The 14,609-nt window shown below is 57.0% G+C and overlaps 1 protein-coding gene and 1 long non-coding RNA gene across 2 annotated transcripts; both read left to right on the top strand.

Annotated features, from left to right (window-relative positions):
• Positions 1-875: 875 nt before the first annotated feature.
• Positions 876-14,399, top strand: SNTA1 (syntrophin alpha 1). The gene is made up of 8 exons (XM_071759422.1): positions 876-1,191; positions 3,548-3,733; positions 10,420-10,618; positions 10,711-10,918; positions 10,990-11,120; positions 11,730-11,926; positions 12,003-12,190; positions 12,488-14,399. Exons 1-8 carry the CDS (start codon positions 918-920, stop codon positions 12,578-12,580), a joined length of 1,476 nt encoding a protein of 491 aa, XP_071615523.1. The 5' UTR covers positions 876-917; the 3' UTR covers positions 12,581-14,399.
• On the top strand, positions 1,203-3,238 carry LOC139803349 (uncharacterized). Its single transcript, XR_011728989.1, has 2 exons — positions 1,203-1,938; positions 2,342-3,238. It is a non-coding gene; the product is annotated as an uncharacterized lncRNA (long non-coding RNA).
• Positions 14,400-14,609: the final 210 nt, after the last annotated feature.

Below are 14,609 nucleotides of genomic sequence, written 5' to 3' on the forward strand. Positions count from 1 at the left end.
CTGGCAAGGCACTGCGGAGCCTCCAGAGCCATCGCCAGCCCTTATAAAGGAGCCAAAAATGTTTTAGGAAAATGGTGCATGGTACAAAAATACTTGTAGGACAGCACCCGCCCCGAGGTCGTCCGCAGGATCTGGCTGGGCACGGGTGTGGGTGCTCCCTGAGCTCCCCGAGCACCCCACTCGGTACACATGTACAGGGAGCCCTGTACGCGTACATCCCAGGCCTTCATCCCCTTACCCTTGCTGAGCGGCCACATCCTGCTGCCCCTGGGCACCCCAGGGTGGGCTTGGGCTGCAGGCGAGAGGCCTGCGACTGCGGAGGGGGGGGGTGTATGTGTGAAGGGGAGGGGGCTGTGGCTTCTGGGGACACGAGGGGCTGAGCCATCTGGCCCCTGCTTGGATTCTGCTGCTCCTCCTGCGACACATCCCGGCACGGGGGTGTCCTTGTCCCCAGGGCCAGACCAAGGACAGGTAACAGAGCACCGGGGGCCGGGGTCCTTCCCTGTGCCCCATCCCGAGCTGGAGCAGGGAAGCACTGGGGAGCTAACTCCCCCTTCCCGTGCCATAATCCACGCCAGAGCAGGGAGCACCGGGGACTATTGTCCCTCCTCCGTACCCCATCCCAGGCTGGAGAGGGGAACACCGGGTGGCGCCGGGTAGCCGTGTCCTTCCCGGTCCCCCATCCCCGTCCGAGACGGGGAGCCCCAGGGACCCTCAACCCCCCCCATGCACCATCCCAGACTGGAGAGCAGCGGAACCACCGAGTCCTCCCAATGTCAGGTCCCAGCACGGTGCGGGAACTACTGGCATTCCCACCGCCCCCCCGGTGCCCCGCGCCGGGGAGGTCCGGGGAGGGGCGCGGGGCGGGGCGGGACGCGGAGCGGTGCGGCGGGGGAGGTGCGGTGCGGCCGCGGAAGATGGCGGCGGGCAGGCGTGCCCCGCGTAGCGGGCTGCTGGAACTGCGCAGCCCCGGCGGGCAGTGGCTCCGCGTCCTGCTCAGCCTGACCGAGGACGTGCTGGGGGTCAGCCCGGCCGATGGTCCCGGCCCCGCTACCGGTCCCGGCGAGGCCCCCGCGGCGCAGCTGAACGGCGGTGAACCGGGAGCCGCCGTGCCCGAGGCTCTCGCCAACATCAGGCGGACGGTGCGAGTCGTCAAACAGGACGTGGGGGGACTTGGCATCAGCATCAAAGGTGAGGGTCGAGCCCAGGGACGGGCGTCCCGGCGCGATGCCGGGGAGGCACCGAGACCTGTTGCTGTCGCCTTGCCGGCAACTCGCTTCCAGGCTGGGGATAAACCCTGCGGGGGGAGCGGAGTTGGGGCAGGGGCTGGGTTGGGGTCTTCACACCTAGGGCACTGCCCTCAGCCGGTCTTCGTGCAGGGCAAAATAGGGCACGCGTGGCAGTGACGGGACCAAAAACGTCACCAGCCCAGGGAGAGAGCAGCGCTTTGGGGTGCAGCGGGGAGCGGAGTGCCGGCCTGGGGGAACTGGAGGGAGCTTCTGCTGCCCCGGTGCAGGCACGGGGAGGGAGCTTCCTGCCGAGGCAGGTGGGACATGCGGGGTACCCTATGGCAGCAGAAAGAGGGCTCTGACAGCGTGTCCTTGTCCTCTCCGTGTCGAGAAATGTCCCTTTTAAACTCGGCAACACGAAGGAGGTGGCTGTAAACTCCTCGGAGATCCCCAGGATGGTGCATTAAACCAACACAGCTCGGGCTTGGAGAAGCCCCCTCCCGCAGACGGGAGCAGTGGGAAGCCTCCCTGTTACAATCCGTCTTTTCCCCACCCCGAGCTGCCTCATTCCTCTGTAACTCGCCTGAACTTCAGGCTGGAAACTTCTTGGAACGATGGCGTTTCTACCTTTGCTTTTTACGTGGCTCCCAGCATGCTGGAAACTCTGAAACGGATTGAAATGGGGATGAAACGGGCAGCGGGTGGGCAGGTATGTAGCAGATGGGCAGGTAGGTAGGCAGGGGGCAGGCAGACAGCGGGCCGTGGCGGTGCGTGGGTGAGAGGGTTGATGGGCAGGCAGCAGGCCCGGCAGTCCAGGGGACAGTGGTGGGTGGCTGAACCTCTGGATGTGGCTTCGGCTCCAAGAGGTTATGGCAACAGCCTCTGTCTGTCTCTGGAAGTGGGAAGGCTTGTGACTGTCCGGGTGCTGGGTCTGGATCAGAACAGTGCTGCTGGCTGTGTCTGTGGGGTGTGCAAGCCTGCCAACCATTCTATTTGGGAAGCATAAAACCCCCTTTGTAATGACCCCTTGGTTGCCAAGTTTTTGCTAGCTCTGTGTCTCTCTCAGGAAGGGAGAAACATCACTGGGTTCAGTGAAAACTTTATTTTCACAGTGTTGCATGTGGAAACCAAGTGGTCACCATCCAAACTGGGAGCTAGAAGCTGTTCCAGGCGGTGGGGCAGAGCTGCCAGTCACCGCCACTGCTGTGGGAGGGCATCGCTCCCCTAACCTGGGCTGATGATGGGTTCCTGTCACAACGGGTGCCATCTGCATGTCCCCAGGGACCTTTCCTTGCAAACTGGTGTGCGGGTGAGGTGACGGGTGCCTTAGCTACTGGGCTAGCCCTCCCCAGGCTGGCCGAGCTGCGGGTTCTGGGAAGGGCTCTCGGTGTGGACAGCCCCAGTGAGGAGCGGCTGCTGGGAGGACAGGCCCAGAGCAGCCCCCGCGGGGGCCTCTGACAGCTGATAACCCGAACCCTCTGAGAGGCTTGGCAGGCGTCTGAGCAAGGAAATGCCTGTGGCACTGGCTGGGAACAGCCCGGGGAGGTTGGTGACAACAGCCTGGGCTCAATATCTTCCTCGGGATATGAAGGCTCCTTGGGACAATCTGTCCTGGGGGTGAAGCACGTCGGGGGCTGCCGGTCCTTGCTGCTCCTGCCTGGGCTGGGGGTGGTGGTGGCTGCTGCATCTCTCTCCCCAGCAGGCAGGGAGCCACACTTCTCAGGGCCCCCCGTGGGTTCAAAAGTTAAGTGTAGAATGAGCTCCTCAAGCCCTCTGGAGGTTTGAATTACATCCCTTTACCTGCTGCTCCCCATCCTCCATCCGAAATAGGGCTGCTGTGCTGAGAGGAGCAAACAGGCAGATTGATTCACCTCTCTCTGGCTCTTTGCCTCTTCAAAAACATTCAGCTGTCTTATCTATTTAGATTGTGAAGGCCTCAGAGCAGGGATGATCGCTCAGCACACATGATTAATAATGCAAATAAAGACACATTTTCCTGCCAAAACTGATGGGGAGATGGCCAGTGTACATGTTTGTGCTGTGAGAAAATCTGCTCAGAGTGGTTTTGGAGCAATTGTCTTCCTCTGCTGTAAAGCCTTGTGGTATTTTGGTTCCTGAGGCTGTTAACAGGGTGCCATGGTCATCCAAGGCAACAGGGCGGTGGGATGTGGGGACATGCCAAGTGGCATTGGCACAGCATGCCCAAGTGCTAGGAGAGGGGCTCAGTCTACCCAGTGGGTAACCAAGCATCCCCCAGCCCACCCACCCCTTTGTGTGGTCTGGCAGCCACCACTGCTTTGTTTGTCTTCTGTTTCAAGGTGGCCGAGAGAACAAAATGCCCATCTTGATCTCCAAGATATTTAAGGGGCTGGCAGCAGATCAGACCGAGGCGCTGTACGTGGGGGATGCCATCCTCTCTGTCAATGGGACTGACCTGTCCGAGGCAACACATGATGAGGCGGTGCAGGCGTTGAAGAAGACGGGCAAGGAGGTGGTCTTGGAAGGTAGGAGATGAGGATATGAGAGGGGGCCGGGGTCCTCCTGCTTCTGAGAGGGCTGCTCCCTGTTTTTCCCAGCAATGGGCTGGGAGCATGGGGGTGGCACATCATCTGCATAGGCATTTGCATGCTCTTTCAAATGGAAAACAACATGGAAAGTCTGGTTTAGCAGCTCATCCGGAGAGCTGGATGGAGGTAACTGCTGGGATCTCCCTCCAGAAAGAGAGACCTGTGCCACAACTGGGTGCCCAATAGCTCCATCATTGTGGGATGCACAGGTGGACTGCAGGTGGGCAGTGATGAGAGATGTGGTGTGGCTTTAGGGAGCTTGTGACTCTTTTGTCATCTGGTGCCACCCTGCAGCTCCTGGGGCATGGAAAACTTTTGGCTTCTCCTGTGATTTTCATTGAAAGCCACCTCCTCAGCTGGAGCAGGGCTGTGTGGCTCTGTGGGTTTATGCCTGGTAGGAGCGGGTACACTGGCACCCTGTTCCTTGCTGGGCATCTTTTGGTTTGCTGGGAGGGATTTTTGGCAAGCAGGCTGCAGGAGCAGGGTGGAGGCAGGGCCAGTGCAGGAGTGCAGATGCAGGAGCTGCCTCCCAGGTGGGGTAAGGCAGATGAACCCCAACTGCAGCCCCCCTGGCCTGGCAGTTGAGGCTGTAAACGTTCCAGGGCTTGCAGTCCTCTCTGTTCTGGGGGAAGCTGGAGCTGGTCCCCTGGGAATGGGCTTTGTCTTGGTCCCTGATGTCCCACAGCCTTGTGGGGGATGTCAGGCTGTGGGAGGGGGTTGAGGGCTGGTTGGTTCAGACCATGGGAGGAGGGACCCCACTTTTCTTCTGCTATATTTCACATCACATCTGTTCACCCTTGCCCACCCTCTGCCAGCTTGGCCAGGCAAGGGTGAACACCCAGGGGCTGTCCCCAGGGATGGGATCCTTCCCTTTCTTCACCCCTGAACAGCACCCCAGTTAACCAGACCCTTCCTGGTACTGTTGTAGAGCTGCAGATCCCAATGGGTGGTTTTACTTGGGAGCAGTGCTCTGGGCTCTGCCTAGACAAAGAAGAGCTCTGTGTCTTCTCCTGCCAGTGACCTCCATGTCTCCTGCTTTCCTGTGCCTTCGTCAGATTGTCTCAGCTCCAGATTTTCAGTTTTAGCTTGGCTCAGCCCTTTCTGCTGTGGGTTCCTCCTCTCCTGGGAGCCACAGGACCACAGTTCATCTGGAGGAATGTGCTGCTCTGCACAGCTGCTGGGGGCAGATAGGGTTGGTGCTGGGGTTGGGTTTTTATTTTTTTGACCAAAGAGAAATACAAGGGCCTCTTTCTCTGGGAGCCTGCAAAATTCCTCCCCATACCTGCTGTTCTCAGAGCATCCTCTCTTTGTTGTTTTCTTTAAATCCTTTACCTTGGCCTGGGTTTCCTTGCTGCTAGTGGCCCGGTGGGAGGTGGAGATGAGCTGCCTTTTCTGTAGAGAACAGTTTCTCTTCCTGGATCTTCTCCTTCTCCATCCCCCTGGGCAGCCAGGTTGCCCTCCCAGGAGGCAGCCCCAGTCAGGGCCTTTGCTGTAGCTCTCTGAGCTCAGGTGTGACCCTCTGAGCTTCATAAAGAACTGAAACTCCCAGCAGGTACCCATGGAAGGAGAGGGCTGGGCTGGCTCCCACCAAAACACGCTGGAGGCTTTGGGATTAGTTTGGAGATGGTGCTGTGGGGCTCTTGTGGCATGGTGCTGTCCAGGGGTGTTGCAGACAGCGGCTGGAGTGGGGCAGGGATCTCTGCTGCTTGTTCAGAGGGGAACATGGGACACACGTGCTGCATCTCCATTATCCCCATTTCAGGTGTGCTGGGGCAGTGCAGCCCTGCCTGTGGAGCACAGTGGGGCTGGCACTGCAGTGTGGTCCCTGATGGGCTGCTCTGTGGAGGTGATGGCCCTTCCTGGAGACAGGGTGTCCCCTGCTCTACACCTGCCACCCCCAGGGCTCTCAAAGAGCTTTCCCAGCACCCTGCCCTGTGAGGGCTGGTAGGGCTGGGGTCAGAGGGGACAAGGAGGGGCTTCAGTGCTCCTTCTCCTACTTGCGTTTGTTCCAGGACATGATAGCCTTAACCTCAAGGGGTGTGTGCCTCCAGGGGTGACTCTGTATTCCCTTACGGCTGCTGCACCCGTGGGTCAGGACAGTGAGTTGAAGTGAGACTCTCCAAACCAAGCAGAGCTGGGAGGTGACGTGTTTTAACCCAAATACCAGCAGTGGCTCCACGTGCCAGACCCCACCCTGGGCTGCTCAGCTTGGCTTCTGGCTCCTGCAATGAGGACGCGCAGATACCTCTCAGCATGTCCTGCCAAGACATTTTTTGGATGTGTCAAACTACTCTGTTGATATTTGCAGGGGGAGCTGGCTTGTCTTTATATTACATTGTTATTCTGGGGAGAGTTGCTCTCCTTCACCTTATTTTTCCCTGGTTTTTTTTTGTTTTTGTTTTTTTTGGTTTTGTTTTTGTTTTTTTTTTTCCCCCTCCTCCTTTGCTTTGCTTGGTATCCAGAGTCCCTGAAAAACCCAACTGCCCTGGTGGGTGCCAGGAATGGTTTTCCAGCAGAGGCCCCTGGGTATGGGTAGAGAACTGGGAGCAGTGAGGAGGAGGAGCTGGGGCAGTCACAGGCATCTTGTCTTCAGGGCTTGTTGGCTGCAGGGTAGCTCCTGGGGCTGTCAATGCTCTCTAGGACTTGACTGGCCAAATAATAGCTTGGAAGCTTGAAATTCTACATAGCGAAGGGGTGCTGGGAAAGAGTAGTGTCAGGGATGGCCAGCTCGGGTGTGCTAGTTGCCCTAACTGTGGGAAGCCCAGAAAGTGTCAGAGGGTGGAGATGCGGATGGTGTGAAGTGTGAAAGACCCACAAAATGTTGGTGACCCTGGGGGGAATAGCCCTGGTGTGGAGTAGAAGGGGGTTTTGAGTGGAGATGGGTGCTGGCAAGCAGAATTTGTATGGTTCCCTGCTGCTGCTGCCCGTCAGGGCTTGGAAGGGGTTCTGGAGAGAAAGCCCTGAGATGGTCTCCAGCCCTTTGTGGGACACTGAAGTGAATGAGTGAATGTCTGCTGGCAGATATGATGGTTCTCAGAGTGTGAGCAGCCTGGGCTTTGTCCTCAGCAATGCTGTGTGTGCTATATCCTACCTTCTCCACACCTCAGTTTGCTTTCTCTGGGAACTTTTTTTGGAATGTTTCTCCTCCTCTGGAAACATGGAGAGATGTCCCATGATCTCCCTGGCATCACAGAGCCCATGGGTCACTGCTGGCCATGGAGTGTAGGGGAATATTTAGGAAAGAGCTGGAGCATGGCACATAGCATTGAGGGATGGGGCAGGGTTCTGAGGCAGGAGAGACAATGATAGCACCTCCGCTTTGCAGCATCCCATGTTGTCTTCCTCCCTGAAGTAGAAGGGTTGGAGCTGAGATAGCTGGTACCAGCACCTGCTGCCTTGTTCATGCTCAGAACAAGGAGCAAGGGACAGTCCCTGGGTGGGATGCTGTACAGTGCAGCTGCGTCAGCCCCTGCATTTTGGAAGCATGTGAAGTTCATAGGTCATTTCAGAATATCTCTTTGAGATGACTGTTTGCTAATCCCTCGGTTCCACATGTTAATTTTGCATGAGTAGTCCTGAGACAGAGAGGCACCAGCTGGAGATAGCCTTAGCATCTCCTCAGGGCCAGTGCTGGATCTCCAGGATTTTTCTGGAAGTCTTCCTGATGAGATGACCACCTGTAGGGTTGGAACTTTTTGACTCACAGCACTGTACCAATGCTGCTGGGAAGCTTTTGGTGGGGGAGTAGTGGGAGCCACCCTGCCCCTGACTGGCAGTGCAGGTTTAAACCATTCCACCATGAGTCTGTACTGTCATCTCCAGGCTGGAGCAGAATGTGCCAGCACCCAGCCGATGACCTGAGGAGCAGGCTCTTGAGCCTGCTGCTGGGTGTCCATGCGGTTGTCCTGGTTTTTCTGGCTGGAGGAGGGTTTGTGGCTCTTCAGTAAAGCTGTCTGGGGTCAGGAGCTTGGCATGGGGCAGGTTGTGGTGACTCAGGATCAAGGGTGCAGCAGTTCTTGGTTTGGGCTTGTACCCCATCCTTGGGAGGGGTGGGCTGGTGGAGAGGATCTTTTACCCAAGAGGTGGAAGCAAGGGGTTTTGACAGAGACAGAAGAGCAGGGCAGACCTGGGTCCTTGGTCCCTCTTGTCCCTGATGCAGATTGCTGCTGGGCTTGGGGTGCACATGATGCTTCAGCAGTGCCACAAGCAGCTACTCACCCATGGCCTCCCCAGAAACCTTTGATGCTTCCTCGAAACCTAAAATAAAGTCATCTTCAGTGCAAAACCCTGAGTGACCGGAGGTCCTATTTGTCCCCTCTCTTCCATGCTGGAGAAGATCCATGGGACAGGCCATTACCCTGAGGAACAGAGAACCTGTGTGAAGGTAGCCTGCTTTTGGGGACAGTATGTTTGCCCAGCAGCCTCCAAGAGGCTTTGCTGGAGGGGGGTTATTTCTGCCAAGGGATTTTTGGAAGGGTGCTGGCTAAGAAGAAGAGGGCCTGGGAGCCCCAGCACTGCAAGTTGTTGATTAAAGGAACACCAAAACAACAATACAAGAATTACAGTTACCAGTAGCAGAGGTGATATCTAATATGGTCTGAGTTATTTGCTTTAATGAGATGGTTGTAATTAATTAATCCAATTCAATACCAGGCAGTAAAGGGACTGGCAGGAGTGTAAATGAATCCACAACTCATCCTGCACTGGGAAAACTCCATGGTGTTGTTTTTGCTTTGCAGGGTTGGGCAGGGGTGTGGTGGCTGCTGCTGGGGATGGCACTGTCACACCATGTCCCTCTGGCTATGCCATGTGTCTGAAATGCCTCCTGTCAGAGAGGACAACAGCTCCCATGGGACAGTGGCCCAGCCCTCGGTGTGTCCCAGGGAACACCACAGCCCCTATCATGTCCTGGCTCTCTGAGCTGTCTTGGGATGCCCCTGAGCTGCCAGAACCCATTGGTGCTTTCCCACCAGCCTTAAATCTTCCTGGAAACCATGTGCCATTGCCTCATTCTCCGTGGGCCAGGCACTGCTCCTCTCCTCTGCTCCATTGGGATGTGACCCCACCATTCCACCACTGATGCCGGTGACATCCTCTGCGTGCTCAAGGAGTCAAGGGCTGGCACGGGGGCACAGCTCAGGTTTCAGGGTCTGAATGGTATCTTTCTGAACTCCAGTTAGTTCCCAGGCACCGGGATAATGGCTGGTCCCTGCTGCCGAGATTAATGTCTTGGGGTAAAATCCAGCCCAGCTCAAATGCCTGTGGGAACGTGGTGGCTATTTATACCAGGAGGTGCAGGCACGAGGGTGGTGGCCCCTTGCCGCCTCCTTGGCCCTGGCGCCATGCAGGGTAACTTGACCCACGTGCCACAGTGGACTGGTGGCCATTTATAGCTGTGTCCCCAGAGCCTGGAGCTCTGCCTCCTCACTGTGCCCTGACACTGCTTCTGGGTGGGATTTTGGCATTCAGGGTTTTTTCTGGGGAGTGTGCTGGGATAGTAACAATGGGAAAGATGGGTGGGTGAAGGATGGGGATGGTAGGCTCTGTGTTTGGACTCTCTTCTGGTGGGAAAAGGGCTTTTTTCCAGCACAAAACTGGGTGGCTGTGGCTTTCTGCAGCAATGGAGCTGCTCCACTGACCAGTCACATACAAGATCTGTCTGCAAAGCCAAGCTTGTGTCCTCCTCCTGCCACCCACACTGCTGACTTGGACCTGGAGCAAAGCCAGCAGTGACAGCTGGGGACGTGGCAGCAGCCACGTGTCTGTTCCATGGTCCTTTCCCCAAGGGCCACCAAAGGGAATCCTTTCCCCTAGTCCTCCCAGGGCAGGGTTACAAGTGGTCCCACTGGGCTGCTGTGTGTGGGGCTTCCTCCCTGCCTCAGTCAAAGCTTTTCGGCTGGTGCTTTTGACCTAATTTTTGGGACATAGTTATGGGGCCTCATCAGTTCCCCATGACTTTCATCTTCCCCTTAACCTCAGGAGATGGCTGCTGTCCCAGCATGGTTCTGAGGCCTCTGGCACTGGATCCAGCCTTGCTGGGGACTGAAAGTTGGTTTCTTGTCCTTGGTGTGTAACTCAGAGCTGTGTGAGCTGTGAGCATGTAGCTGGAGGCTTTTCCTGGGGCCAAGCCATGGTATTTGGGAGCTGCTGTTCCCAGCTGGCGGTGGGACCAGCTGTACCAGCACAGTTTGGACTGTGTAATTTTGGCCTAGGACTCCTTCCCATTCCCCACCTCCTGGCTCCATGTGCCGCCTGGGGACCTGATCAGACTTGGATCAGTGAACTGATCTGGGTTAAAGGAAAGAAAAAAGGGGGGAAAAGTAATTTTAATCCCTCCCAGGGGGCTCCCCTCGTTGGGATGATGTCACTAAGAGGATCCCAGGTGTCATGTCACCCTCTGGTATGCCCTCAGCCACCAGTGCCATCCCCTACCCACAGGGGTGCTGGACAGAGGACCTACTGCAGTACCTGTGGGTGGTGGCTCCAGAGAGGTGGCAAAGCAGATACCAGCTTTGATGCAGAGAAGGTGCAAGGAGTCTCAGGAGGACAGAGGGTACTGGTGGGCAGGATGAGGCCACCGTGGCCCATGCCACGTCCTCAGATGGGTGCTGCTTCTCTTCCAGTGAAGTACATGAAGGAGATCTCCCCTTACTTCAAGAACTCATCCATGGGAGCCACAGTCAGCTGGGACCCCTCTCCTGCTGCCCCACAGAAGTGCTCATCCCCCCTCCTGCCCCCTCGGGAGCTCCGGGAGGGCAGGACCGTGCCCTTGAAGATGTGCTACGTGTCCCGCAAGTGCCTCCCCGCCGACCCGGAGCACAGGTCAGGGTGTGGTGCTGGGGGGTGGCCGTGCCACTGTGGTGTCCCGAGTCACCGTGGGCCGGTGGGGACCCAGTGGGGCCATGTCCCTGCAGGTACCTGGAGGTGTGCTCGGCGGACGGGCGCGTTGCCCTCTTCCTGCGGGCGAAGGACGAGGCCACAGCGCAGTCGTGGCTCAGTGCCATTCAGGCCAATGTGGTCGCGCTGCTGCCGAGGGTGAAGGAGGAGCTGCGAGCACATCTGGGGGGTACTGGCACGGTAGCCGGACGGGACATCAAACACGTAGGCTGGCTGACCGAACAGGTAACCTCCATGTCCCCCCCTGCCCCTGGTCACCATGTTGCTGGTGGCCCTGATCACCAGCACCCTTGCAGCTCCCCAGCACCGGTACCAGGAACCTCTTGGCTGTCCTGACGGAGAAGGAGCTGCTGCTCTATGGCAGTCTGCCCCAGAGCCGTGATGCCGTGGGCAAGCCCACACACAGCTACCCACTCATTGCCACCAGGTAGGAGACACCGGCCTGGCACCTTCCTGCCCTGTGTGAAGGGAAGGGTGGTGACAGTGCCCAGGGTTGTTGGCAGGGGCTGAGGTCAGGGAAGAGCCCTAGAGTGGTGGCAGAGCCCCAGGGTAGTGGCAGTGACTGAGGGTGGTGTTAGGGGCTGGGGATTGGGGCAGAGCCCCAGGGTGGTGGCAGTGGCTTTTGGGTAGAGTAGTAGGGTGGTGGGGGACCATGGGATGATGGAAGAGATGAGGGGGTGGTGACAGTGTCTAGGGGATGGTGGCAGGACACAGGCGTTGGTGGTAGAGTCCTAGGGATGATGGCAGGCGTTGGGGATAATGACAATGTCCAGGGGTGCTGGCAGGTCACTGGAGATGGTGTCAGTGTCCCGGGATGGTGTCTGTGGTGCCGGGGCTCAGGGCAGATGGGTTCGGCAGCAGCTCCCTTGGTTCTGCGGGCGGGGGCGGGCAGTATGCGGGGCTGCAGCGCCCCCTGCCGGCCGCGCCCGTAAACACCACCCGGGCGGGGCGGTACCGAGGGCGGTGCTGATAACGGGAGAGGAGCGGTACCATTGGCGGTACCGATGGGAGTTCTGATGGCGGGTGGGTGCGGCAGGCTGGTGCACTCGGGGCCGGCCAAGGGTTCGGCGCTGTACGCGGCGGAGCTGTCGTTCGCACTGCGCAGCGGCACCCGGTTGGGCGTGCAGACCCACCTCTTCAGCCTGGAGAGCCCCCGGGACCTGGCGCTCTGGACCCGCCTGCTGGTGGATGGCACCCACGGGGCCGCCGAGCTGGCCCAGGAGGTCTCGACAGGTGAGTGGGGAGCTGGGGGTGCGGGTGGTGGGGCAGACGGCCCCTGGCTCACTTCTCCCACTGTCCCCTGCCCCAGCCTGCACGTGGAAGGGGCAGGACTGCACCCTCTCCATCCACATCGACAAGGGCTTCACCATCTCCACCACCGAGCCCGGGCTCAGCAAGACTGTCCTGCTCCAGCAGCCCTTCGAGAAGCTGCAGATGTCCTCAGATGATGGCACCAAGATGCTCTACCTGGACTTTGGTGGCCCGGAGGGAGAGATTGTGAGTTGGCTTTACCCGTGGTATTCTCCCACCCACCCTCCCACCAGGCCTGGGGGAAGAAGGGGAGCAGAGCACCCACCCTGTGCACAGCACCCATTCTGCCTTGTGGGGCTGAGGCGTGGCTCATCCCTGGCTACACACAGCCCCTGTGATATACAGCCCTCCCCAGTAAGACTGGTTTTGGAGGCGCTCTGGGCTGGGGGAAAGGTCCCATCCCTCCCCACCACAACCAGAAAGCTAGGTTGCTCCAGGAAGAGCCCAACTCCCTGTATACATCCTTCTGTTTCTTTCTTGCAGCAATTGGACCTTCACTCTTGCCCCAAAACTATCGTCTTCATCATCCACTCCTTCCTCTCAGCCAAGGTGACCCGGCTGGGGCTGCTGGCATGAGGAGGGAGCTGAGAGGGCAGAGGACCCCAAGACCCTGGCCCATCTATGCACCTTCCTCTGGGCCAAACCCAGCCCAAAGAGATCTGGACCCTCTGCCAGCCCAAGGAAAAGCAACAGCCAGCTGGGAAAAACAACTCCTTGGGCTTTGGGGTTGAATCCCTCCTGGATGGCAGCACCAGGACTTCTCCAGTCCCTTCTTCCCCTCCTTCATCCTGCTCTGATGCTCAGCAGCAGCTGGAGAAGCCGGGTTGGAACCTGCCGTGTGTGGTTGTCACCCCAGTGCCTTGTGAGATGATATTTTCTGTACCAAGAACCCATTTGTACCCATGTTTTATATTTATATCGTCCGGCTCAAAGCGCTAATGTGGCAGCTCTCGCTCACCTGCCTTGGATCCCTTGGAGCATTTGCAGGTCCTTGCAGCACAAGGACCCAGACAGACAACCAGAGGGCTGGAGACTGGAGCACTGGAGAGATGGAAGCTGCAGATCAGCTCTATTTGCCAAATTTTTCCATATTGTGCCCAGGGACAGGAACCACTTTTCTTTGTTGGAGTTGGATGGTTCATTTTATTTTGCTGACTCCTGGGTCACTTTATTTTTCAGCTGAGGGTGGAAGGTTGTTCAGGTGGCTGCTGGGAAACAGCTTCTTTTATGAACCAAAAGATTCTGCATGAAAATGCTTTTTTTTTTTTTTTTTTTTTTAGTGAAGTAAAAAATCTGTATGTGGGTGATACCAGGGCTGTGCCTCAGGGTGTTTGCTAGCAGCGGAAGGAGAGGTTTCACTGTGGGACATTGCTGTGAGCTGGAGGTAGGGGTGATTGGAACCCTGGGGGGGTCAGATGGGGGCAAAAAGTCTTTTGAGGCGCCTGATGCTGTGCTGGGTGTGCAGAGGGAGACAGGTTGATCCTTGCACCAGCTTTGGAGATAGCGGGTGGGGTTGAATAACCTTCTCTTCCTGTGCTGGGATGCTCAGTTTAGGGTGGGTGTCATTTCCAAACTCAGAAAAAGTTGCAGGGGGAGCTGGCAGTTCTGGGGAGGTTTTCTCAGGGCACTTGGCCATTGCTGGGCATCCTCTGTAGCTCACCTGCAGCATCCCCTCACTTCTGGAGAGAGAAAAGGCTTTTTCAGTGGTAACAGGGATTCACTCAGGGTGGCAGGGGTTGAGGTTAACCTGGGAAGGACTCAATCAATCCTGGCTGTGCCACAAGCCCAGTCACCATCCCCATGCCACCAGAGCTACCCTGGCTGCCTGACTGCTCCAGCAAGGGCATCACGAGAAGGAAACAATGTCCACAGCCCAGCCAGGCAGCTACTTAAACTTTTTCTGAATTTGGAAACATGCAAGAAGGGCAGCATAGTGCATGTGGTTTGGGCAGGGAGGAAAGCACAGGAACAGCTCGTTAGGCATAAAGGATATTAGGCAAGAACTCAGCTGATGAGCTCTGTGGGACAGGGTGCTGGAGAGAAGGGGGCTTGAGCCCATGCAAGTACAGCCCATGCCTCTGTGCAGAACCTCATGCCTGACAGCAGTCATCTTGTCTGATGCACCCTTTTTTTAATTGCACTGAACTGTCAGATTTCCAAGAGACTTTGCAAAATGGATTTGCCAAAGAAAAAAAAACAACAAACCACCACCCTTCCCCTCCCTGTTACTAACTGTTAAATCAATACAAGTAATTTAGAAAGAGATGGTGTATTTTTCTATGATCAAAAGCATGTCTGCACAAAGAAACATAACATTACTGCAATTTACCTTCCTCTTCCTGTCCTACAGCCATTACACTTTGGGGTTTCCAATAAAAGAGGGAATCACTCCCAATCCAGAGGAGATTTCCTATTAATCTTACAGATCACAAACTGCCTCAATGTTCCCAGTGCAGCTCAGTGCAGCTGAAAGAAATGACTCCATTCTGAGATGAACATTTCTTTGACTTACTTGCATTTGATATTGGTGATGGGGTGGGGATTCCAACCCGCTACTGTATTTTATGATGCTTTTTCATCTGCTTCACCCTTCTGGCACTGTCCT

The sequence above is a fragment of the Heliangelus exortis genome, chromosome 16 (assembly GCF_036169615.1).
Source record: "Heliangelus exortis chromosome 16, bHelExo1.hap1, whole genome shotgun sequence".
Classification (NCBI taxonomy): Eukaryota; Metazoa; Chordata; class Aves; order Apodiformes; family Trochilidae; genus Heliangelus; species Heliangelus exortis.

Excerpts from the sequence above, each read along its gene's own strand:
- SNTA1 (XM_071759422.1), top strand. The coding sequence starts at position 918 with ATGGCGGCGGGCAGGCGTGCCCCGCGTAGCGGGCTGCTGGAACTGCGC. Across the intron at positions 3,734-10,419 it reads CAAGGAGGTGGTCTTGGAAG|TGAAGTACATGAAGGAGATC; the intron begins GTAGGAGATGAG and ends CTTCTCTTCCAG. Across the intron at positions 10,919-10,989 it reads TAGGCTGGCTGACCGAACAG|CTCCCCAGCACCGGTACCAG; the intron begins GTAACCTCCATG and ends GCACCCTTGCAG.